This window comes from Temnothorax americanus, unplaced genomic scaffold (assembly GCF_048541705.1).
Source record: "Temnothorax americanus isolate GAGA-0224 unplaced genomic scaffold, ASM4854170v1 Scaffold8, whole genome shotgun sequence".
In the NCBI taxonomy this organism is placed as follows: Eukaryota; Metazoa; Arthropoda; class Insecta; order Hymenoptera; family Formicidae; genus Temnothorax; species Temnothorax americanus.
In genome coordinates this window covers 5738543-5761030 of record NW_027509802.1, presented here as the reverse complement: position 1 = coordinate 5761030, position 22488 = coordinate 5738543, and the positions used below count along the sequence as shown (strand labels likewise).

At 34.3% G+C, this 22488-nt stretch overlaps 2 protein-coding genes across 7 annotated transcripts; one reads left to right on the top strand and one right to left on the bottom strand.

The window, feature by feature from the left end:
• Positions 1-1322: 1322 nt before the first annotated feature.
• On the bottom strand, positions 1323-19324 carry Glys (glycogen [starch] synthase). Of its 4 annotated transcripts, none has more exons than XM_077424028.1 (12): positions 18888-19324; positions 15935-16086; positions 15668-15852; positions 9408-9604; positions 9131-9323; positions 7818-8080; positions 5447-5657; positions 5183-5319; positions 4968-5100; positions 4449-4835; positions 4172-4372; positions 1323-4098 (listed from the first exon to the last, which is right to left on the bottom strand). In XM_077424028.1, exons 2-12 carry the CDS (start codon positions 16071-16073, stop codon positions 4066-4068), a joined length of 2079 nt encoding a protein of 692 aa, XP_077280154.1. In that variant the 5' UTR covers positions 16074-16086; positions 18888-19324; the 3' UTR covers positions 1323-4065. The 4 variants fall into 4 exon arrangements, with proteins under 4 accessions (XP_077280154.1, XP_077280153.1, XP_077280152.1 ...); XM_077424027.1 differs by lacking the exon at positions 18888-19324 and adding an exon at positions 18658-18822 and having other exon boundaries at positions 15935-16095; XM_077424026.1 differs by lacking the exon at positions 18888-19324 and adding an exon at positions 18658-18822.
• Positions 19325-20404: 1080 nt separating this feature from the next.
• LOC143907336 (putative ATP-dependent RNA helicase kurz) lies at positions 20405-21923 on the top strand. Of its 3 annotated transcripts, none has more exons than XM_077424036.1 (5): positions 20405-20756; positions 20822-20933; positions 21015-21221; positions 21316-21527; positions 21606-21923. In XM_077424036.1, exons 2-3 carry the CDS (start codon positions 20823-20825, stop codon positions 21096-21098), a joined length of 195 nt encoding a protein of 64 aa, XP_077280162.1. In that variant the 5' UTR covers positions 20405-20756; position 20822; the 3' UTR covers positions 21099-21221; positions 21316-21527; positions 21606-21923. The 3 variants fall into 3 exon arrangements, 2 of the variants coding, with proteins under 2 accessions (XP_077280162.1, XP_077280163.1); XM_077424037.1 differs by having other exon boundaries at positions 20419-20756; positions 20822-20938; XR_013259831.1 differs by having other exon boundaries at positions 20441-20756; positions 20822-20943.
• Positions 21924-22488: the final 565 nt, after the last annotated feature.

Sequence of the window (22488 nt, the reverse complement as noted above, 5' to 3'; positions counted from 1 at the left end):
AGAAAAAGATAGAAAGTAAGTTAAACCAATATTAAAGTTAATTTACATTGGTAGAAATGGACATTAATCAATGATTAAGTTAATCGGAGTTTGGTGGCCCTAACGATCGCAACCATTTATACTTTGAAGCCATACACCGTAAAATGCCAATTAACTGAAGACTAATAGACTAATAGAATAGTTTCCAAACAAATACACGCACGCGCGCGCACACGCACACGCACGCACGCACTCGACACACACACACACACACACACACACACACACGCGCGCGCGCGCGCGCGCGCGCGCATATGATACATTGAACAATATTAACATAATATTAGTGCTCTTATTATGTAACCAAAGGTTATCTATATCAACGGTCTAAAAGAAGGAACACCCTTCTTCCTTCGCTATTATAAGCTTTGCAGAAAGTAATAAAAAAATAAGCAACATAAAAGCTTGCCAGTATGAAATAAAAGTCTAACTATGTAGTCACTGCGTAAAGTATCAAACCAGACTACTTGAGACCGAGTCGACGATAGAGATTTGCCAATATTTTAATGAAATTTGATATCTCGAAATATAAACGTAGATATTATCTTATTTAGGATTATTAGTTACTATTGTGACTATAAATTGTATAATTTTAATATAAAAATATCTTAAGCTTCTTTTTAATAATAGACTGCATTGAATGAAAATTACAATTTATTAATACTTACTCGATCATAATAATATTGTCCTATGTATTTCATCACGGAAATTACTAAGTGCTCGTATATTTTTCCACGTAAACATTATTACTAAGAGAAGCTGCAATTGCATAAAATCATCCATTTTAAATTGTTCTGCTCAATTAAAAGATAATATGTCCCGATGAATTTTTCAGGATTATATCGAATAATCAAAGTAAAAAATACGTATTACTAAGAATTGTAATACTCTCTTTTTCAATTTTTATGCATATTATGTTTTTTATTTTAATATAATTACAGTTTTTCATAAAATATTCTATTTAATGAGTGCCATTTAAATGTGTTAAAGTGATGGTCATTCAATGATACATATTGTGTATTAATTTATCGCTTACATTGTTAATATCCGAGTCGTATATGATTATTCGATCATATTCTCAACATCATTTATAGTAATTGGAAATTGGTTATTGTGAAACTTACTGAATATGTGGATGAGTGACATTTATCAATTATTTTTCTTTTGTGTACGATATGAACGCTTCTTTTCTATTCATAATCGAGAAAATGGAAATTGTTCAATTAGATCATTTAAATTCTAAATAATACGCTACATGATATAATCGAGACTAAAATAATTAATACTAGAAATTAGAATATTTTGTAATTAGTATCAACATTTTTTTAACATTATTTATTAGTACAGACAACGCGTACGCAGATAGATAACATAAATACAATATGGAATCTCATTGCATATATGATGATAAATAATTAACTAATGTCATGCGATAAGAAAATCATTCCGAATTATCATTCTTATTGTCGTAATTACTTAAACGTATATATAGCTTCAGGTTATCTAAAAAAAATTACAATGACTTTGTACACAGTTGTATTTGTTACAGTAAACTATAATTATTATCATTTATGTAATATGTTATACCGCTTCTCTGTAATGTGTAAATATTTATTCAAAATTAAATAACATAGTGGATAATTTGGTATTATACAAGTGCCAAATTCGCCGTATATAAACGTGTCGCAAAAAAATGTAACTTAGTCATTTCATTTTGTATATTATGTTAATATTATAAAGTAAAATTTTTGATTATCGTTGAATTGTCTTTTATTTATTGCAGCAATTTGTTATCCACATTTTTTACAATTTTTTCGCAACATGGTACTTTTAATTTCTTGCTACGTGAATGATGTAAATATTGTTGCAAGGATTTATAACGCAAGATGATTGAAACTTTTATTCAAAAATGCTAATTCTAATAAAAATATAATTATTTCTGTATAACAATAATATATTCTGTATAATTACATACTTATGTATATCAAATTCATTGATTGTATGCTCATATTACTATATGCAAACACAACTCACACGTAATGCAATGCGATATATGAATATATATATATATATATATATATATATATATACACAGGGTGAGATAAAAAAACTAAGTGCTATAAATTTGTATGATAAAAGAAGGGACCAATACAAGCATTTTAAGTATAGGAATCATGGGTCAACGACGCTTTGTTACGGTGCTACATGCGTTTAAAGTTTCACTGCGGTGCGGAAAAACTTTGGTACGTAACTTCAGGGTCGATAGAAAACACAAATACACTGCGGCGCCTCACCTGCGTAGCGCCGAAACTAAGGGCCGGGGACCCATGGTTCCTATGTTCAAAATGCTTGTATTTGTGTCCTCTATTGACCCCTGAAGTTATGTGCCAAAGTTTTTCCGCACCGCAGTGAAATTTTAAACGCGTGTAGCATCATAACGAAGCGTCGTTGACCCATGATTCCTATCCTATACTTAAAATGCTCTTATTGGTCCCTTTTTTCATCACACAAATTTATGGCACTTAGTTTTTCATTACCCTGTATTTACAGAGTATCAATTTGAAAACTTTTAGTCAGAATATCTTGGGAACTAGTAAAGATATTAAAACACGGCTTGGCTTATATAGGCAAGGGGGACATACTTTGATTTAAAAAAATTTGACCTTGGGTGGTGGCGTTATGGTCAAATAAAGGTCAACTTAATTTTTTAAAATAAATACATAATTTTTTAAACACCTGCGTTTGTTGCCTTCATTACGCGCTTAACGTGCTATGATCCAAATAAGTCACCGAAGGTCAAATGACCAAATTCAGGCTCAGTATTATTGTTATTGGTCGGTGTAAACTAGGCCTTTGTACATATTATGAGACACATTTTGCATTTGCAACTTGACGAATCGACAATGTTGACTTCATTGCAAAATGACCTAACACTTCAAGTTAAATTGCTTCATTCACTATTCGTTGTACAGTTCTGTTTTTGTTTACTATTGATCCTGTTTCTTCAAATTTTAATATTAATTGTTGGACGTAGGTGTGACTGACATTTTTTTTCTAGTTTACCTAAACTGGTAAGTACAGTGAGTACTAATTCGTATTACAACCGTTAACATGATGATTCCGTGTGCCAAACTAAGTCATCATGACATTGCCCATGTCCACAAACATAAACACGAACAGAAATAGCAGTCTAACAACAAGATCCGTTCGATTTCGATTTAATTTTGATTTAGTAAAGAAGCTGCAGTTGCAAAAGGTGTTTCATAACATGTACGAAGACAATAATATTGTGAACCTGCATTTGGTCGTTTGAGACCTTCGACGACTTTGGATCATAACGAGTTGAGCTCGCAATGAGAAGAGCTACAAACATAGGTGTTTAAAAAATTGTGTCTATTTAATAAAATTAAGTTGACCTTTATTTGACCATGACACCTCCACCCAAGGTCAAATTTTTTTAAATCAAAATTTGTCCCCCTTGCCTATATATATTCTCTCCAAGCCGCGTTTTGATATCTTTACTAGTTCCCGAGATATTCCGTGTATATATATATATATATATATATATATATATATATACACACACCTATATTATATCTTCTTTTTTTATGTATTAGAATCTCCCATATTAGTATATTAAAATATTTGTTAATCACGCCTTATGAGAGTTTGAATCTGCTTAATAAAGTAAATTAAGTTTTATTTGCATTAGTAAACAAACAAAAAAATTGTAAATAATATCACTTATAATGATCACGGTAAGTGAGTCATTACAATTATTGCTGTATATATCTTTACGTATATATCTTTCACTTACGAATTATTCTGTTTTGTGCTTTGCACGGCAGTGACAGATGTTAATAATAAACGTTCAAAATTCAGAATATTTAAGATTTTTTAAAAACATGTAGATACACATACTTCACGTAGGAATTACAACTAGTATTTTGGCAATGCTATGTTACATGCACATTCTATAAATTATCTTGAAACTTATTGCGCACGATTACTTCTTGTTCTCTTCATTTACCTTCCATTCGATTGTCGTAATTCCTCTAGCTACGGAATGAGTAAGCACGTGAGCATAAAATAATGTACAATATCTATTTAAATTGAATTTTGAATTATTTACCTCTTTTTCTTCATCAACCTCGTCCTCGTCATCTGAACCGTGCACAGAAGCGGCCGGTGTTGTATGCCGTGAAGATGACGGAGATGGCGGTTCACTGATCGGTCTGGGATAATTAAATCGACCAATCCCACCCTCTGCATATTCCGATGCTAGTTCCGGATACACGCTAGTCAACGCTTTTATTCTTGCTTGACGATAATACTGTGGAAAACGAACATACAGAAGAGACACATAAGATATAAGATGAATATAATGAGGTGTGTGTATTTTGTCTTACAATGCCAAGATTTCGCCAATCAAGGAGATCGCTGAGACGCTCTGTACGATTTCTCTGAATGATACGTTGACGACGGCTAAGTCGTGCGAAATCGAACATGTACTGAGCGAGCTGTTGAATGCTCGCTTCCAAACCGATGTAACGTCTATCGACGATGTAGATACCGTAGCTCATTGGATCCGCTATATGTTCCTGCATAAAGCATCCGAATCCTGATAAGTTAGTGGTGATGCTGGGGATCCCCATGACTGTGCACTCAGCTGGTGTATAGCCCCATGGCTCATAGTATGAAGGGAAAACACCCAAATGGCATCCTCTGACAAATTCTTCATAATCGAGGCCAAATAATGGATTTGTCGAAGATAAAAACTCTGGGTGAAATACCATCTATAAATGATACATATTAGTTATATAAACACACAGTATTGACTACATATTAAATAATTGCTTAATCAATGTTTAATTTAAACTCTATGCAGTGCATGTCATACGCGTATTTGTAAATGTTTTTTTTTTAACCTTAACACGATCATGGACGGTATTGAAGAGATTACATCTTCTAATGGCATTTAACACTGGATCATTCCAATCATCGACAACATTGTGTGTCGTAATAGGCGGTAATCCATTCCTTTGCAGTGCGTATAAACATCTATAAAACAAAACAGAAAGTCAGTAAATCAAGAAAAATAATTATAAAAATATATAATGTTATCTTGTTCTTTTGAATAGACCGTTTTATCTTAATAGTATCCTCTTTCTGTAACAAGTCTTGAGCCTCAGGCATACGACCAGAGAGACACAACTCGTACATTCGTTTCCCTATTTTTTGCTGTATATCATTGATAGTGTCTCGTAGAGATTTTGTTACCTGATAACAGTAATTTGACAAAGTACTAATTATTAGTTATAATAAATCATATAATTATTATAATAATTATTTCAAACAGTAATAAACTAATATTATATATAACATATTAATATTAATAATGACTCACAGCGTGACCACGAAGAGATTCAACATTAAAATTATTAGTCTTTGCAGGAAAAATGAGGAAAGCAACTACTGTTAGATCAGGCCTGGACGTTTTTAAATAATGATTTAATCTGGCCAAAGCTTCTATGAATATGTCAGCTCCTTTGTTTCCAAATTCATATCGACCAGCGGTGAAAAAATATAACGTTTTGTCTAAATCAAAATCATAATGTCTGCAAACATATATAAGTTTAAATATTGTACGAGATATATGCATACAAAGGCGCGCGCGCACACACACGCATACACAGTAAGTCACAAGAAATAGAAAACTAAATATTTCTGTTAGGTTTTTGAAGATAGAAGAAAATGTCAAATAGAAAAATTGAACTATTATTAAACAGTGTAATTTTTTTGCCCATTAGGGCAAAATATGATGGTACAATGGTACAAATTGTTTCTCTCTTGAATAAGTTATTTTCAAGATTTTATTTTCTTTTTTTATTCAGATAAAGGAAAGACCGTGGGGGATACCCATGTGGCTATAATAGAGAAACCGAAACTATATAGACTGTATCACATGAAAAGTAAGACGATGGCTGGATTAGCATGAACGCCTCAATAAAAACGTCCCAAACAAAAGTTAAACTGCGTAGTATAAACTCGTAAACTCGTAATTCCTCGCACTCTAGACTGTGTAAGTGTATGAGTGTATGTATAATTGTTCGTGTATGTCCGCGGTGTCTTGAACTCGGTAATGCCGTAGGTGCGTTAGGCCCAAGGAACTGCGCGGATCACTTCCCCCTGCGGCCTCAAGATTATTTCGAGATTATGGTTTTTTTTTAAATAGCACTAAATATCTTTGATTTGATAATTATTATTTATTTATCGATGAGATTTCTTTTACAAATCAAGGCCGAATAAATTTTAAAAACATGCGTTATCCATCCATCAAAACATTTTCATTGCTCAAAAATTTCGAAATCCAAGGTCATTTGAAAATCAAGGTGTTATAAATCATTGAACTTATTCTGATGATCATAATGCTATCAAATAAGAAATCTAATGTGCAATTTCTTTTCTAAAATATTTTCCTCTACCTTTGAATCTAGCAGATGTTTAAAGCTCCCGGGTACTAGAGTCCTTCTAATCAGAGTCCGGCCAACTTGCAGTTCTGGAAAAATTCTGCGAGAGAGAAGGATATAAGTATATCCATATAGTAGCAAGTTTTGATTGGTTCGCCATTTCTTGACAAAAGTAAGAGAACAGAAAGAAAGATATACCACGATATACCACGATATACCACGATATACATTCATATCGCTTTCTCTTTCTCTATTATATCTCTTTCTTTCTGTTCTCTTACTTTTGTCAAGAAATGGCGAACCAATCAAAACTTGCTACTATATGACCAGATTCTGATTAGAGGGACTCTACTGGGTACTCGCCGCGGCCATTTTGGAATGTGATGTCAGAAACGAGAAATGACACGATGAAAATTCTTGCATGGTATCTTCAAATAAAAAGATATTTGCTTAAAATAACACTACAGATCACTTCAGCACATTTCAAAAATACTCCGAGCTGCATTATTTTCCCTTGACAGTTATTATAAACAACCATAAAACGAATGTGATACGATGCAGGCTTATGCACAGGCGCATGACTAGTTTTCGCATTCATTTTACGGCTGTTTTTTAACAGTTTATTTAAAAAAATGGAGTAAATGGAAGTTTTAATCGATCCCCTTAGGGTTACAATTCTCATCCATCACTACCCTTCTCCTCTCACTTAACTTTGGATCCAACGGCTAATGTTTCTTTCCGAAAAAAGGAGCCCAGTTTGCTCCGCACAAGAGTCTTTCTCGCACGGAGAGCGCAGCTTTCGGAAATAAATTCCATGTTTACGTGCTCAAGTAGAGTCGAACCTGGTTTTTCAGATTACGAGTCTGGCGCTCTACCACTAGACCACACTGCCGCCTTTTTAACAGTTTATTATAAAAAAGGGAAAGAGATAGACCTAATCTAACCTCGGACTTTGGAATGTGCTGAAATGATCAGAATTAAATGTTATTTTATGGAAATACCTTTTTATTTGGAAATGGCATGCAAGATTTCTCAACGTGTCAATTCTCAACATTTCTCGCTTCTGACATCACAATCTCACAAGATGGGAGAGCCGTGTAGTGCGATTCTGTGACTCGTTATGCAGTATCGTTATATTGTCGTTGCACAGCTTTTTTACTATATAGTATACCTGCGCAACTGTCGTTATAAGCACATAACGACAGCATAACGAGTTAAAGTTTTATTTTTCGTATTTCATTGCGCGTGCGCGAGCGTGTATGTCCTCATTACAATGTCTGTAGAGAAGTACATTTGTTTGATACAAACCCATAAAAGTGACCTCGCACAAACTCGTGTATTTTCTCTTTACTAATAGCGTGTAAATTCTGAAATTCATGCAATGCCGCAAATTTCTTTACATTTAATCCGTTCGGCGTGATAATATCAGGTTTGCGTTTGAGCAAATGTTCGGCTTCAAAGCCAGTAATGTCTGAAACTGTCGTAAATACATGTGCTAGATGTGAAGCTGCACGTTCCATGCAATATCTGTGATATATCTGACGCTTTCCTGCTTCTAGGTCAACATTGAACTGCAAAAAGTATATTAGTATATTATTAATCACATATCAAGCGCGCACGTATTCAACATATTAAATATACAAAATGTCTTCAAATAGGTAATGCGAGCAAAAAGGAATTGATTCTTCATAAAACGTAAAAATGTAATTTAAAACCCTTCTCTAATATAAAAATTAGTTTAAAAGTGAGAGAATTAATAATGTATTTATGCTCTTTTTAAGCTTGAATAACTTTTTCAATAATCAATGTTTTCTATTGTCGAATAAAAAGATACATTCCATGAAAAAATAAAAATAATTTTGATATTTTAAGCATAGTTTCCTCAGTAATTTATCCCAAATTGTTCTATTAAATAAAATGTTGAACTTTTATTACATACATACATACATGGCATCAGAGCCACGAGCCAAGTCACCACGAATTTTTTAAATGAAATGTTGTAGTATGTTGTAATATATTGTAGTATATTGGTGTATGTTGTAATATGTTGTAGTATATTGTAATATATTGAAAGGGCATAAAATATATAAGAAAAATGTTGGCGCAAACCAGAGGTCGATATGTTAACGCGTTCGGAAGTTATTTAAGATAAAAAATTGGTTTTTTCAAACTTTGACTCTAAATAACTCCCGAACGGATCAACGTAGGTATCTCTGGTTTGCCCCAAAATTATGTTTGTCTTATTTTTTGTCCTTTTAAACAATATACTACAATATGGGCGGTTTCATTTAAAAATTTCAGTGTCCCAAGGAACTCCAACTAAAAAATTTTAAGTAAAATCCCCCGTGTGTGTGTGTGTGTGTGTGTGTGTGTGTGTATGTGTGTGTGTGTGTGTGTGTGTGTGTGTGTGTGTGTGTGTGTGTGTGTGTGTGTGTGTGTGTGTGTGTGTGTGTTGGCGCGTGCGTGTGCGTGTGTCCGTGCGTGTGCATGTGCCCGTGCGTGTGCGTGTATGCGTGTGCGTATATAAAGTTAATCGTTATAGTATGTATATATAGTCAAGAAATCAAGATAAAGAAGAGAGAGAAAGGGAAAGGAAAGGATGAAGAAAAAACTTTACATGCCTTATTCATATTGTTGTAAAAATCAGTCTTTCCTGCGCAAAGATATCTACCCAGAAGTGTAGCGTGAGTAGTAAATACCGTAGCCACATCCACGTGTCTTGTTCTCAGAGCAATTAAACCAACACCTGCTTGCCATTCATGACAATGTACAACTACTCGCGGCGGAATGCTCGAGTATTCTTCGGCTGCTTTTCTATTATTTCATTGTTATGAGAAAAATTGACATATGTATAAATTACATAGAGAATGATAAGAAAACTCTATAATATCAATTTACCTAAATTCTGATATAAATTGACAGACTAAATATCCGAGTATTACAGCGTCATTAGCTTCAATATCGAGATGAGGTATTCCAAGATTGCAGGTACACCATAATTCTTGTTTATATTCGTCTAGCTTCCAAGCAGCGCTTCCGATGTCGAACAAAATTATTTGAGGATTTCCATCCACCAACCACGTTCCTGTTATTACCTTAATAAAAACATTTTATAATGTAACCAAGAGGAAAAAGATATTTTGATTTACAAAATTACTGTTATTATACCTATACTAATATGATAAAAGTAAATAGACACTAAAAAAATGTGCGCGCGCACGCGAAAATTATGTGTGTCAGTTATTTCATATTTGTCTACTCAAAGATAAAACTTTTTAACAAATTTTAGACTATAACACATACGTGCGTGCATACACATAAAGAATGATTTTTATTAATTAGATGAATTTTGGAGAAATAATTTATTTTTTGAAAAAACGTTTCCAATAAAAGTTGTACAGTTTTCAAGGAGAAAAAATTTGACGATCTTGGGTTGTTCTCAGTTACAATTATCAAAACTGATTTGGTCTTTTTAAATAAAAATCTCTAATTTTTATTGAATTACTTAATATCAAAATGTTTTACAAAACATATTGAAATATATTTCACAAATTAGAACCATTTCGTGCATAAAAGTGTATAGTTGTATAATAACAGACCCAGCCCCAATGACCTTGACCTTTACATGTCAACAGCCGTAAAACGAATGTAATACGAAATCTAGTCATGCGCCTACACACAAGCCTGATCGTATCCCATTCGTTTTACGAGTGTTTATTAACTGTCAAGGGAAAGGAGCAGTAGACTTAACTTCAACTCGGAGTATTTTCGAAGTGTGCTAAAGTGATCTGTAGTGTTATTTTAAGCAAATATCTCTTTATTTATAAATACTACGCAAGAATTTTCAACGTGTCATTTCTCAACATTTCTCGCTTTTGCCGTCACATCTCATGAGATGTCGAGAAAGAGCCAGGAGCCTTAAGGAGGCATATACACCTAGGAGGCCAAAAAAATGGTCATTTTTCTGGAATTTTTTTCTGAGAAACTATTGTAGTGTGATTATCTATTGTAGTGTAAAAATTCTTTTGTTCATAACTTTTTAACAAACAAGCGACGGCTAAAACCTCCTGAAAGTTACTCAGAAGGATGACCTTGACAACATATGTCAAGGTCAAGGTCATTAGGGCTGGGTCCGTTATTATGCATTTTTACCGGCATACAATTCAATTCGGATTTCGAGGGCCACAAAATACGCCAAAAACGAGTGTCTTTAAGATCACTCTTTGTTGCTTAATTAACACAAACTTTCTTCTCAAATAGATTATTTCCTCGAATATACTACCATTAACACCAACACATATTTGCAGTGCCTGCCTAAATAAAATTACTTTTAATAACTTTTGGTTGAAACGATTGACAAGCATTAGTAATTCCTTAATATCCTCTCAGTCGTCAATTTTCTTTCGCGAAAACAATCTCTTTATTAATGTATCCCCGCAGAAAAAAATTTAGTGATGTAAAATCAAGAGAGTTTCGTGACCAACACACAACTTATTTAAACTAATCTAACGATGTGCATATTCTTATTCGAAAAATCTCGGACAACATATTATTGAGAAGATAATTCGTCTTGCTAAAGCTACATTTGCTTTAAGGTTTTTAAATGTATCCCTTCTAATAATTTCGATAGATTATTTTCCAAAAATTGTAAATTGTAAACATTTATTTAAATCGACTTAAAAAAATAAGGTTTAATAACTTGCTGCTATAAAATACCATATTAAACTTTCAATCAATTCTGATTATCAATATATGACGAAACCAGTGAGAATTTGTATCTGAATAATAATAACCATTATACCAATTTAAATATTCTTGTATAAAAAAAATGTTTTGTCACTAAATATTAAGTTAAAAAAAAAAGCAAATTTTTCTTTAATTTTTCTTAAAACCCATCGACAAAACTGAATACATTTCTGCTTCTGAGTTTCAAGTTTTTGATGGCGATTAATATTATTACAAAAATAAAAATTGGTTACTTTTAAAATTCGAGATTATTATTAACTGAAATGCATCAAATTTACAAAAATGTTAAAAATACAAAATTTAAAATTTTACAATTTACAAAATATTAAAAATTGACTGATATGAAATTATTAATATCTCTCTTTCCTAGTTAAACTTGATATTATAATACGATTATATGATTTGAATAATAACATACTGAAAATCCATTTGCACATCCACGAATAGCTTTTTATTGCCATATTTTGTATCTAACAACTTCTAACAATTTCTGTTGATAAACAATCAGAAATTTTCAAAATAAATTTTATTGCAAGTTGACAAAAAAATTATGTTTCTCAAACAAGAATAATAAAGTCTTAAAATGTGAAGTGTCTCGGCAAGATTTAACCAAATAATGAAAGAAATGTGATTCCAAATGCAATTTTGGACAGAGTTAAAGACAAAGGATGTTTTACGATTCTCAGAATTTACAAGATCGTTAAAGAAATAATAGAAGCAACATTTGAGTCCTTCAAAGCTAAGTAACATTTTTCCGGAATTTTATTAATTTTCCTAAAAACTAAATGGGAAAGAAAAAGAAATTCATAATAATCAATAACATTGAATGGCTCTAGGTATATGAAATAATTGGATAAAAATAAAACTTATAAAAATGTTTTAAAAACATCTTGATGTCAGCTACATGAATATGCAGTACAAATGAAGGGTTTCTATTTAAAAAAAAACCAAATCAACCTTGAAATTCTACAATCAAAGGGAGAAAACGCCGTAATCGGTCAGGACTGGATCTTGCTTGTCCGAATAATATATTAATTCTTGAGTGACTTTTTTACGTACAATTCTTATGCCCTGGTAGACCACGCGCCGTTACTTTCGGACATAACGTCTCAAACAGAGCCAGAACGATACAATCACACAATTAAATTGATATATATATATATATATATATATATATATATATATATATCAATTTAATTATATTAAATATACACAAGAAATTCGGAATAAACAAATATGCGAAAATTACGGGATGCATATATATATATATATATATATATATATATATATATATATATATATATATACATATATATACATATATGTCGTAGGCTTTTAGAAAAATCAGCCCGTTAGCTAAAATCCCAGGAACTTAGCTAAATGCCGGCCAAAAGAATAATCAACCGTGGATTAGTGTAATAGCCTAGTAAATTCAGCCTCTTAGGCTAAAAACCGGCTGTTAGCCTAACGGCCTGACAAGTTTTGGGCAGTTAGAAAAATGATAATTGGATAGTATTGTGAATGTAAACAAAACATTTAACAAGATTCGGAGAATTCAAACATAATATATGACAAGGTCATAACGGCTATATAATTATACTTTTAATATTTGTTATGACTTATACATGTCATTGTTTTTAATATTGACTCTTTAAATCAGTTCAATTTGAATTCAAATGGCAGAAGAAGCTCGCTTCTCATTCTTAATTATTTATTGAATTTTATCTACTGACTATATATATATATATATATATATATATATATATATATATATACTCACCTTATAATTTGACGTGCAAAACTTACATTATAGTCTTTTGCGATTTCTGCATGACTACCAATTTTCATTTCACCATTGACGATATACGAATATGTAAGTATACTAAATCAATTTAATTTAATTCACTTATTAATTTATTATTTATCTACATATTTATTTATTTTTGTTGATGGCGCATTATCCATATTAATCATTGTCTTCTTCTTTTGTCTATTCTGCCCTTTTATAACAAGTGAACACATGCTTCGTGTGATTAAAATGTTAGAAGAGCTTGAAAATTCCATTTCAAAACAGACTATCTCTCATTATCACTATGGTAAGACGTATGAACTTGCAAAAATTGGGTCTGAAACGCGAGTAATTGTAAAAAGACAAAACGCAAGCAAACCAGTGATTTATATGGAGGCACTTGAGGATTATTATGAGAAACTGATAGAAGTTCACATCCAAACTGGCCACGAAGGTAGAGATAAAATGCTTTATTATATCAAAGAAAAATGGCAAATTACCAAATCACATGACATATTTCTCACCTTGAGAGAAGCTGCTGCAAAGCAGTCAGCAAGTGGTGGTCAGGAGTATAAAAAATGTAATTGTAAAATAGCCAAGAATCAGTGTCGGACGAAAAGGTGTGCTTGTTTTAAAGCAGAGATTTTGTGCAACTCTCGTTACCACATGAGCTCAACTTGCATTAATAAATAATAATGTATATACTAATGTATATATGTAATTAAATGTTTTGTTTACATTCGCAATGCTATCCAATGATCATTTTTCTAACTGCCCAAAGCGTGTCAGACCGTTAGGCTAACAGCCGGCTTTTAGCCTAAGAGGCTGAATTTACTAGGCTATTACACTAATTCACGGTTGATTATTCTAAAAGCCTACGATATATATATATATATATATATATATATATATATATATATAATAGGATACTGAGAATACAAAAAAAAGTTGCGAAAAATAACACCTCAGCCAGGATTCGAACCTGGACCTCCCTCATTCCGTGACGGGCGTCTCACCAATTCGACCACTGAGGCATGTGGTGGTATTTATCGCAACATTAGTTAATAAGGAAGAACGTCTTTTACCGGCGACGTATATAAACAATAAGTATGAGATTATACGACCGTCTAAGATATACAATCAATCGTGGTCTGCCAGGGCATAAGAATTGTACGTAAAAAAGTCACTCAAGAATTAATATATTATTCGGACAAGCAAGATCCAGTCTTGACCGATTACGGCGTTTTCTCCCTTTTGATTGTATATCTTACACGGTCGTATAATCTCATACTTATTGAAATTCTATCTCGCGATAACCATTATTTCTGCCTAAAAACTAAACAACTTAAGTCAAAAACATTTTTCGAATGTTATTTCTCGATAAAATAAAATAAACAAAAATTATCTGACTAGATTAAAACACACGCACGCACACGCACGCACGCACACACATGCGCACACACTCACACCCACGCACACACATGCGCACACACTCACACCCACGCACGCACGCACGCACGCACGCACGCACGCACGCACGCACGCACGCACGCACGCACGCACGCACGCACGCACGCACGCACACACACACACACACACACACACCTTTAAAATCATATACTTCCTATATATTATACATTTAAATAAATAACCAACTCGCTCTCAGCAAAATACAATCTATTCTAAATATATCATCGATGAATATTTATAGCAAAGTTGGAAGGATATATATTAATGATACATATTGGACATACGTCGTGAATATATCGTGATATTTATATGTTGATACATATATCATCAGTTTCAAAACTACTGATTTTAAGCTGAATAATAGCAACGCTGCGTATTATTAAGCCCATTCAGTATAATCGCTCATTGTTACATCACACAGTTAATATGTCGAGTGGATCCATAGCTAATAACAAACATTCGACTACTTATGTCAATGGGTGCATCCAGGAGCACGACCGCTCACTGAGCCGCTAAGTAGCAATTAAGTGTGATTGATATAAGAACCAATCACATTCTATTGCTACTTAGCGGTTCAGTGAGCGGTTGCGTTCCTGGATACCCCTAATCACTCTGTGAGCAGTTGTACTGTATTATTTTCAAATATTTGAATTAAAACAACAGAAAAAAACTAATTTAGTATGAGTATGGCAGAATCAAACTGGAGTAATTGCTATAGAAAGAGATATCTGTAGATATCTCCTCTTTTGATATTTTCTTATCTACACTAATTGGATAGTTATTTTTGCGTTTTACATTATGTAATACATTATATAATTTCGTCAGTTTGTCCTATATTCTAGTATTCTTTTTTCTATAAAAAATTATCTTTAACTTTAGTTTTTTTTAGAAACAATGTAAACGTTCTAGATTCTAGGTCTTTTTAAAATAAAAAAATTTCATACAAATATCCATATATATATATATATATATATATATATATATATATATATATATATATATCAAATATATAAATTGAAAATTTTGATAATTACATAAATATATCATAATATTTTCAAACTCTGATTTATAGTTTTCAAAACAATTGATCTAAAGTTAATAATAATTTTGAAAACTAAATGTTAAGTCCATAATTTTTAAAAATAAAATTTACTTTATATCCTTGATCACGTAAAACTTGTACTGCTTGATGCAAAGGGTTATGAGAAGAAAAGTCTGCCTCCTCAACTTCAGTACGTGCTGAATGTTCTTTATACGGGCCAATAAGACAATACTGATCGCCCATTTCTTCAGTTGAGACATAAGCTTTAGATCTTATTACCGTATAAATGCCGCCAACTGAAAAAGAGTTATCAACATAATTATCAGAAATCCATAATAGAGATCTACATATACATATAATACTATGTAAATATAACACCTTTATTGGCAACTTCCCAAGCAACTTCAAAATTCCACCGATTTTCATGTTGGGCGGAATAGCCACGGTCCATAAATTCAAACAAATCATTAGTGCTGTCTACCCGATAAAATCTTCTGGAGGCACGCTCTCTTGACATTTTGTAAACTGTCCTGAAATCTCTATTCGTTTAATTTCAACAGATTTAATAAAATTGATATCTAGGTACCTATTAAATTGTTCTAACAGAAAATATAATATGCAGTGTATAATACATTATATTAATTATATACATACATAAATATATACATATGTATGTATATATGTATATATTTATTTATAATGTATAAATATGTATATATAAGTATATATAATGTTGCTGTCATATATATTTACTCATATATATTTATTTATAGCCTAAAAAACTATGCCCAGTTTTATATGAAAAATTGGGCCCCTGGTGAACAGCAATCAGACATGGCTAGAATTGTAGGGTTGTAGGGTAGGGGGCTAGAATTGTCCTCAAAAGAGGATTAAAAAGTTCCATGGACACAACTTTTAAGTCCCCTGAGTGCTAGAGCTGTCCAAAGTTCGCTATTATGACCATATATTATGACCATGTACCAAAATAAGAAACACGTATTTTTTTATACGTGCTTTTATGCATGTTAAGGGCTAAAACACTGATATGATGAAAAATATCGGCTTTTCTCTTTCGGGCCGAATATTTCCGAAACTATACAAAATAGAAAAAAAAATTTTAAACAAAAGTTGAATGGTTTGAAGAGTACTTTAAAACAATAATAAAAAATTTTCATTTTTAAATAATTTATAATTTAAGTTAGGTCAGTATGACTTCAATTAGGCAATTAAAATTTTCTGTTTCGTACTTTGTGAGTACCCCCCTATCGATTAATATACGACTCATGACTGTTCATAGTCCTTTTTAAAAAGAAAATTATATATATTTTTTTTCTTTAATTTTTATATAGAGGGATAAGAGCCATAGTGTGGTGTAAGTCAAATTTTTTAAGATATAGACTCGTGAGCATAAGATGCAATCTATACAATATATAAATCCCCTCTATATATATCTACATAAAGATAAAGTTCTTAAGTTTCAATATTCTTCATTCAAAAAGACATTCTAATTTTGAAAATTTATTTGTTCATTTTGTTTACTTATAATTTTGCTTTAAAGTTTATACAGTAAAAAATAGTACTGTAATAACCGTAATAACTGTAAGAGAAATTCATTCAATGCTGAATTAAAATGTTTTAATTTAAGGGGATCCTAAAGTGAAGGCTAAACTTTCTCGACGTCGGTAATGTCAACATTTCTAATCCTGTTTTCTTGTCATATATCTATATCTGTTCTTGTCTAACGAGAGGCATCTGTCCTGGTTTCGATTGCTGCGCCATCTCTCGCTACACGCAATATCAACCTGAATGCGTGCTTTTGCACATATAAAAGTTTATTTAAACTAATCTTTTTTTCTAGGCTTTCAATCTTAGATCTAATTGCACGATATTGTTCTTAAATGTTGTCCCTAGGTCATGCCGGTGTAATTTTGTGGATATTTATTGTGAAATTTTTGTACAAAGCAAATATTGTCGTCACGTATACCAAAAGTTAACAAAAATATTAATTTTTTCTCGTTTTCGATATAAATTCGACCACCATGACCTAGATTTTGATGCGTACTTTAATTCTAGACAAGAATTTTGCATTTCTATAAAGCCAATTAAAAGATTAGTGCTAAGAAAAAAAGCCGGTATTACAGACGGCTTTAGGATCCCCTTAATGAGTAAGGCTGATGGCAGAGAACGAGACGTAAGTGTCGTAGTCGTGGACGTAGGGTGACGTAGGATAAGGCAGAGAAAAACGTAGTCGTAAGGCCTATTGCCTACAATAGCCTTACGACTACGTTTTTCTCTGCTTTACCCTACGTCCACGACTACGACATTTACGTCTCGTTCTCTGCCATCAGCCTAAGCATGGGAGACTTTAGTCTCAAAGAGTGCGTTTTATCATCATAGAAAAAACTCGAACCATATGTCTATTTATCTTCACCTCATCTCATGGGTCAATAACATTTCCTATCGCGTGACATTGGCTCCGGTCAACGTGACGCTACAAATGCTTTGGAGCGTTCTTCTTCTCTTTCTTTCTTCATTGAAAGAAAAGAGAAGAGGAATGCTTCGAAGCATTTATAGCGTCACGTTGACCGTAGCCATTATCATATCTAATCGGTCTACGTAGGTATTTTCCTACGGGTCCGCGCACTCGTCTGAAAACGTGGAAGATCGTCGATCGAATAGGGCAGTTTGCGGTGTCTAATAGTTTTTGTACCGAATTGAATAGTATACGGCGTGCATGTGTGTGTAACTTGCACTCTGCATTTCTCTGAGAACGCGGCGAGAGAGAGAGAGAGAGAGACAGAGAGAGAGACAGAGAGAGAGACAGAGAGAGAGAGAGAGAGAAAGAGAGAGAGAGAGAGAGAGAGAGAGAGAGAGAGAGAGAGAGAGAGAGATTTCGGATTCCCTGATCTCTCCCACTTGGCTTCGTTTGTCTCCCAAATCGAGTTACGTGACATGGACCACGGTTACGAAGATCAGAGCTGCAGACATCGCACTTGAAGATCAATGCCAAATATCCACAATGTCAATTACTGACCTCACGATAATTAGATTAGAGGACCATCGAAGCAACGTGCTTACAGTTCATACTTTTTCATACTTACCGTTTAACAATCTCTCGCGTATGACAGTGGAAAACGGTGGATTCTCGGAATAACTTTGATCGATTACTCTCTTGCTGGACAAATATGACACCGTCAGGTTCAAGCGAAAGTCACCACGAACCACGCGCAAGCGGCGCAAGGTCAACGAGAAACTCAATGCCTCGATGCTCGCACGCGCGTACTTCGAATCGTCACAAAAATAGCCGCCTGGTGAGCGCATATATACTTACCATTCGCTGATGTCGTCGCTCTTGCAACACGAAACCCCACCAATAAACCACGGTGATACGTTGGACGTCTTGGATTAGACTAGGATTAGACCTAGCTGTCTCGCTGATCCACGATTACTGATTAGAAATGTGGAACGCGAAGATAATTTTGATCACACCATTTACAGTCGAAAATCACGTGACCTATTTATAACGGATCATGCGGTGGAAGGAAATATTCCACCATGTAACGGATGATGATCATATAGCTTATGGAAATCTCTATGAAGCTATAGCCGACAGAATATTACTAAATTTGATTATTTTTAATTTTTCTAAATGTATTTCGTTTGTAAATCGTTTGTGATTAATTGTGAGTCAGTTTTTAATATTTGTGACCAATTAGTTTTTTTGTAATTAATTTTATTTTAGCCATGATGTCAGCCGACACTTTTTAGGGTCCGTTCTGAGCACAGAACATATACGTTCCGAGCTTCTTCTTCTACTGATTATTGGCACTGCTTTCCTTTTCGGTTACGTTTCAGCCATTATTCGATTCGTCTACGATTCTGCGTAGTATGGTATTGGTGCGATTATGTTGTATTTCAAACTCGGGAAATGTGTATATGTCTGTTCGTGCGTGTAAAAATGTGTGTATGTATGTTGCGGTGTCTGGAACTCGGGTTATGCCGTAGGTTCGTTGGGCCCAAGGAACTGTGCGGATCACTTCCTCCTGCGGCCTCCGTTCCGAGTTCCGAGCATGTTCCGAGTTACGCATAAAGCGCGTAGACTGCATAAAAAATTGTTCTGATTTAAGCGGGGAGCACACGCTTCTGCACAACTCATAATGCGTAAGCATAAGAAAATTGATTGGTCTATTTCCTTATGCACATGTGTATGTACCAATCAATTTTCTTATGCTTACGCATTATGCGTTGTGCAGAAGTGTGTGTCCGGGCCCTATCAATGGCCGCGTTCTGGAAACACAACTGTTGAATGAGCGCTCATTATGATTGGTTCTTAGGCTGCGGTCACATGGCATGTATTTTCCGCGTAACGCGTAAAGCCCCGGACTCTGATTGGTGGATTTCCTTACGATTTACGTCTTACGTCTTCCGTCGATTCGTGTGTGAACCCTAAGAGCACAGTTGACGGAAAGTCGACGGTAAGTCGACTTTTATAAGTCGACTTCTAGTCGGCTTCTAAAAATGGCAGAAAATTGACTAAAAGTCGATTTCTAAATAGGCGACTTCTAAAAATGGCGGAAAGTTGGCTAAAAGTCGACTTCTAGTCGACTTTTAAAAATGGCGGAAAGTTGACTAATGCCCGGTGTCCACGATGCAAGAACTTGGTCCAAGTTTTGGTTTAAGCCAATGAAACTGCTGCTTTTCTGTAAGAGCTGCCAGTTGATTGGCTTAAACCAAAACTTGCACCAAGTTCTTGCATCGTGGACACCGGGCATAAAAGTCGACTTCTAAATAGTCGACTATGACTACGTTTACACGGCCCGATTTAAGCCAAAGTTATAACATCGATGTTATAACTACTGACGTTAGATGCCGTGTAAACGCTCTTTTACGACGAAGTTATTACATCGATGTAGTAACTCAAAGTCGGTTGATGAAGAGGCTTAGGGTTACTACATCGACGTAAGAAGGACGTGTAAACGGTCGCTATAAAAAGACGGAAAACAGTCAAGCGGCGCGTCATGCATCATCAATATGGCGGCGAATCTCGAAGAGGCTGGAGGAGAAAATTAATGTTTACGCGAGTGCAAGGAATATTCGAAAAGCGCCGCGCTATCAACCACCGCCACGAAACGTCGTCGTCGTCGTCATCATTGTCTTCCCGTTGACTTCCTCGATTAGATCAGAATACTGGAATTTGACTGTATGTGTATGTTGCAATATGTTTGAGACGGTTGTCTACATTGTCTACAACAAGAATTGTTACAGAATGCCGTTACCAACCGATATGGAAGCGAAATTGCTGCGCCAGATAGTTCTTGCAGGTATGGCGGATCTAAAAGGGGATCAGGATAAGGCCAAGTGGAAACATGCTTTAGAGGTTAGGTATGGTGTGTTATTAATTATCATCGATAATTAAGACCTATTGAATGCGACCTCTCCATTCTGAACCATCTTTCAGAACACCATCAGAAATGGAGGAACCTGTGTTCATGCATTCTTCGTGCGTTTTACGGAAAATCAGTCCGGAATAGGTGGTTTATAAAGAGGTGTATGAAACGAATAAGATGTATATGCGAGGTGTCACGGCGATAGAACCCGAATGATTGCCGAAATTCGCTTCCACGCTATGCCATCTTAGTGAACCATTGGTTGATCCACCGCCAAGGTATTTTTATCAAATTGTTGCTTTATAATGTTTTTCCTATTTATTTATAAAGATATTAATCTTCATTATGATCCAATATTATTTTCATTTATAGATATAATCAAGGAACCGGGAAGATCATTTTCCGCGTGTCTGGTACATTTGGAAAGGCCGGATGGGCACTACCATCGATGGACATAGAGCATCTGTGGACGGTGTAAAATGGTTCGCGTATTTCTTCTTGGAGGGTCAAGTGTACCCTAAGCTGAAACGATTTGTTCCGTCGCTGCTGACGACACCTGGGAGCATCACCAAGTCATAGGCCAGGTAAATCGTTATTCTATCCCTTTCGATTTCACGTTGATTCATCGAATAGATTACATCAATTCAATATGATTTTTTCAGGTTGATACCACGCACTCAAGCAATAGTACAAACGCTGCAGTCGCAGGGAGTCGTGTCCAAATACAAACTGCTAGAAATCTGGGGTTTGGATGAAAAATATGAGATTTTAATTTATAAAATAATATTTAGATATTATCATAGAGTAGACTTCTATACAATACTAGACCGCTGACCGGCATCTCGGCCATGATGCTTGCCACCATGTTGATTTTAGTCAAGATATGCTATACTACAGATTCTATACAAGTGGTTTTATACAAGATTTCTATGCAATCGTCTGGGATATACCGAACGTCCAAAATAAAGGGTTTAATACTACAGGAGTAGTGGTTCGATTTCGGCATTCAAGTACGGTACACGTTGAAGGCATGACTTACAAACTTATTGATAACATGTACCAATATTTAACACAAAAACATTCGCCTGCTTCGTTATGTACTGTAATAACGAATGCAGATAAACGCACATCATGAGCAACTAAACACCCGATAGGGTGCGTTCAGATTTCTCATTCTGAGGGTGAGGGTAGGGTGGACCGGGAGTGGGCGGAGCTACTGTCGGGTGGCCTCGGTAGGCTGGAGAATCTGAACGCACCTAGGGGCCGTATGAAGGCGCCACACAAACAAAACGTCTAACAACAAATACCTAACCTTAATGGATCGCCAAGGAATTGTAGCATTGGCTGTAACTATTAGCAATAATTTTTTACAAGAGATAATGGAAAGTGATAGTGACAGCAGTAATGATAGTGATGCCTCTGACGATGAGTTGGATATGCGAATACATTTGCAGTTGCGAGGACCCCAACGTAAACCTGCAAGAATTTTAGATTATATAGAACGTACAATCCCACAATTTCATCATGAACAGTTCAGACAGCATT

Bases quoted from the DNA above. Each gene is read 5' to 3' on its own strand.
- Glys (XM_077424028.1), bottom strand. From the start codon at position 16,073: ATGTCAAGAGAGCGTGCCTCCAGAAGATTTTATCGGGTAGACAGCACT. The intron at 8,081-9,130 runs GCATGTAAAGTT...TACTTTTTGCAG, and splicing joins TTTACAACAATATGAATAAG to TTCAATGTTGACCTAGAAGC. The intron at 5,320-5,446 runs GTGAGTCATTAT...TACTGTTATCAG, and splicing joins AATCTCTTCGTGGTCACGCT to GTAACAAAATCTCTACGAGA.
- LOC143907336 (XM_077424036.1), top strand. From the start codon at position 20,823: ATGCCGTTACCAACCGATATGGAAGCGAAATTGCTGCGCCAGATAGTT. The intron at 20,934-21,014 runs GTTAGGTATGGT...ACCATCTTTCAG, and splicing joins AGTGGAAACATGCTTTAGAG to AACACCATCAGAAATGGAGG.